The sequence below is a fragment of the Papio anubis genome, chromosome X, assembly GCF_008728515.1.
Source record: "Papio anubis isolate 15944 chromosome X, Panubis1.0, whole genome shotgun sequence".
Lineage (NCBI taxonomy): Eukaryota > Metazoa > Chordata > Mammalia > Primates > Cercopithecidae > Papio > Papio anubis.
Window position 1 is genome coordinate 10025406 of NC_044996.1, and position 2387 is coordinate 10027792.

The following is a 2387-nucleotide window of genomic DNA, read 5'->3' on the forward strand; positions in this document are numbered from 1 at the left end:
AAAAGGAAGCAAAACCATATGATCATCTTGGTAGATTTCAATGAGGCATATGTAAACAGAATTAGTACCTATCCCTCATATAATATAGTTAATGAAAAGCATAAATATTCTTAGATTCATATAATGAATCATATCTATCTAAAATTTACTTATGAAGTAAATACAACTTAAAGATGGAATATAAAATGTTCTTATTAAATTCTAGAGAAACAAGAATATAGTTACTATCATCTCTAAAATTTAACTTTGTAAGTTATATTTATTATAGAAAAAAATAAAAATTCTCAAAAAAGACAACAATGTACTCAAATAATACGGTGTTCAACCTGGAACATTTAAGAAAAATGACTTGACTTTAGTTTCAAATTACAAGATGGTTCATTAACATGGTGAGATTAAAAATCGTTTTAAAATCCCATGCACATATATTTCCTATATAGCTGTTTAATACATAATTAACTAATATTACATTTTAAGTAGAAATAAAAGTCTAAAGTACTGGACGAGACCAGAGGCCAAACTCAGGTTCTGATGGCCGGGCTACCCTGCAGGATCATCAAGAAAACCCAGCGTTTGCTGGCAGAGCCAGTTCCTGGCATCAAAGCAGAACCAGGTGAGAGCAGCGCCCTTTATTTTCATGTGGTCATTGCTGGCCTTCAGGATTCCCCCTTTCAGGGAGGGACTTTTAAACTTGAACTATTACTTGCAGAAGAATACCCAATGGCAGCCCCTGAAGTACGTTTCATGACCAAAATTTATCATCCTAATGTAGACAAGTTGGGAAGAATATGTTTGGATATTTTGAAGGATAAGTGGTCTCCAGCGCTGCAGATCAGCACAGTTCTGCTATCCATTCAGGCCTTGTTAAGTGCTCCCAATCCAGATGATCCATTAGCAAATGATGTAGCGGAGCAGTGGAAGACCAATGAAGTCCAAGCCATAGAAACAGCTAGAGCATGGACTAGGCTATATGCCATGAATAATATTTAAATTGATCCAATTATTAAGTATGCATCACTTCTCCTGTTCTGCCAAGACTTCTTCCTTTTTGTTTGCATTTAATGGACACAGTCTTAGAAACATTACAGAATAAAAAAGCCCAGACATCTTCAGTTATTTGGTGATTAAATGCACATTAGCAAATCTATGTCTTGTCCTGATTCACTGTCATAAAGCATGAGCAGAGGCTAGACGTATGATCTGGATTGTTGTGAAACATTTAAAAGCAGTGGTCCCTCCCCACTTTTATTCATTTCCCCCATCCTGGTTTAAGTATAAAGCACTGTGAATGAAGGTGGTTGTCAGGTTAGCTGCAGGGGTGTGGGTGTTTTTCTTTATTTTCTCTTTTCTTTTCTTTTATTTTCTTTTCTTTTCTTTTCTTTTCTTTTCTTTTCCTTTTCTTTCTTTCTCTCTCTCTCTCTCTCTCTTTCTTTCTTTCTTTGGTGGGAAGGTAGTTTTATTTTAATTTTATGGGCTCCTTTCCCCGCCTTTTTGGTAATCTAATTGGATTGGTTAAAAGCAGCTAATCAGTTCTTTAGAATATGCTCTCTAGCCAAGTCTAACTTTATTTAGACGCTGTAGATGGACAAGCTTGATTGTTTGAACCAAAATGGGAAGATTAAACAAGCATCACAGCGCTTACTAACAACATTGTGACTTTGCTGTCAAGTGTAGAGTCCCCCCTTCAAAAAAACTTGTGACCATTTTGTATGGCTTGTCTGGAAACTTCTGTAAATCTTAGGTTTTAGTAAAATATTTTTTGTTATTCTAAAAAAAGTATAAAGTACCAAGTAATTATAAGAAATATGAAGTACATATAGGAATAAAAATGATTTAATGATAAATGAATTGGATAAATGGAGAAAATTGTTGGAGTTTGGAAAGACTGAATGTAATACAAACATCTGTTAGAAAAAGCAAAAAGCAACGATGGGCAGGGAAAAATTATATGCAACAAATATAGAAGGTAAAGTATACTTAATATATAAAGAGCACTTATCAATAAGAAATAGTTCTTGTCTGTAATAAAAATTCCTCAAGAATACATGTTATATTGCTTTACAACATCCTTATATTATTATTGCCACTGTACAGATAAGAAACTGAGCCACTTTAGAGTTCATTAACATGCCTTAGATTTCCCAGAAATTTATGGTAGTCTAGGTGTCCAAATCCTCATCTGCCTGACTTAAGAGCTCCTCTCTATTGTACTATAAGTCAACATTTGTTAATTTATTAATATTATAACTAAGCCTGATTCTTCCTGTATTTCTGCATTCACTATAAATTAACCATTTTACAGGATAATGCCTCTCTCAACACTACAATCTTTATAATTAATCTATTTATGTAGTCATGCATTTTAATACTTTAGAATCCCAAAGCCC

At 33.7% G+C, this 2387-nt stretch overlaps 1 protein-coding gene across 1 annotated transcript; it reads left to right on the forward strand.

Annotated features, from left to right (window-relative positions):
* The first annotated feature begins 428 nt into the window (after window positions 1–428).
* On the forward strand, window positions 429–1776 carry LOC101000633 (ubiquitin-conjugating enzyme E2 N-like). Its single transcript, XM_009198383.3, has one exon. The coding sequence runs from the start codon at window positions 532–534 to the stop codon at window positions 988–990; it is 459 nt and encodes a 152-aa protein (XP_009196647.1). The 5' UTR covers window positions 429–531; the 3' UTR covers window positions 991–1776.
* Window positions 1777–2387: the final 611 nt, after the last annotated feature.

What these genes read in the sequence shown, in the direction of transcription:
- LOC101000633 (XM_009198383.3), top strand. Translation starts at nt 532, where the DNA reads ATGGCCGGGCTACCCTGCAGGATCATCAAGAAAACCCAGCGTTTGCTG.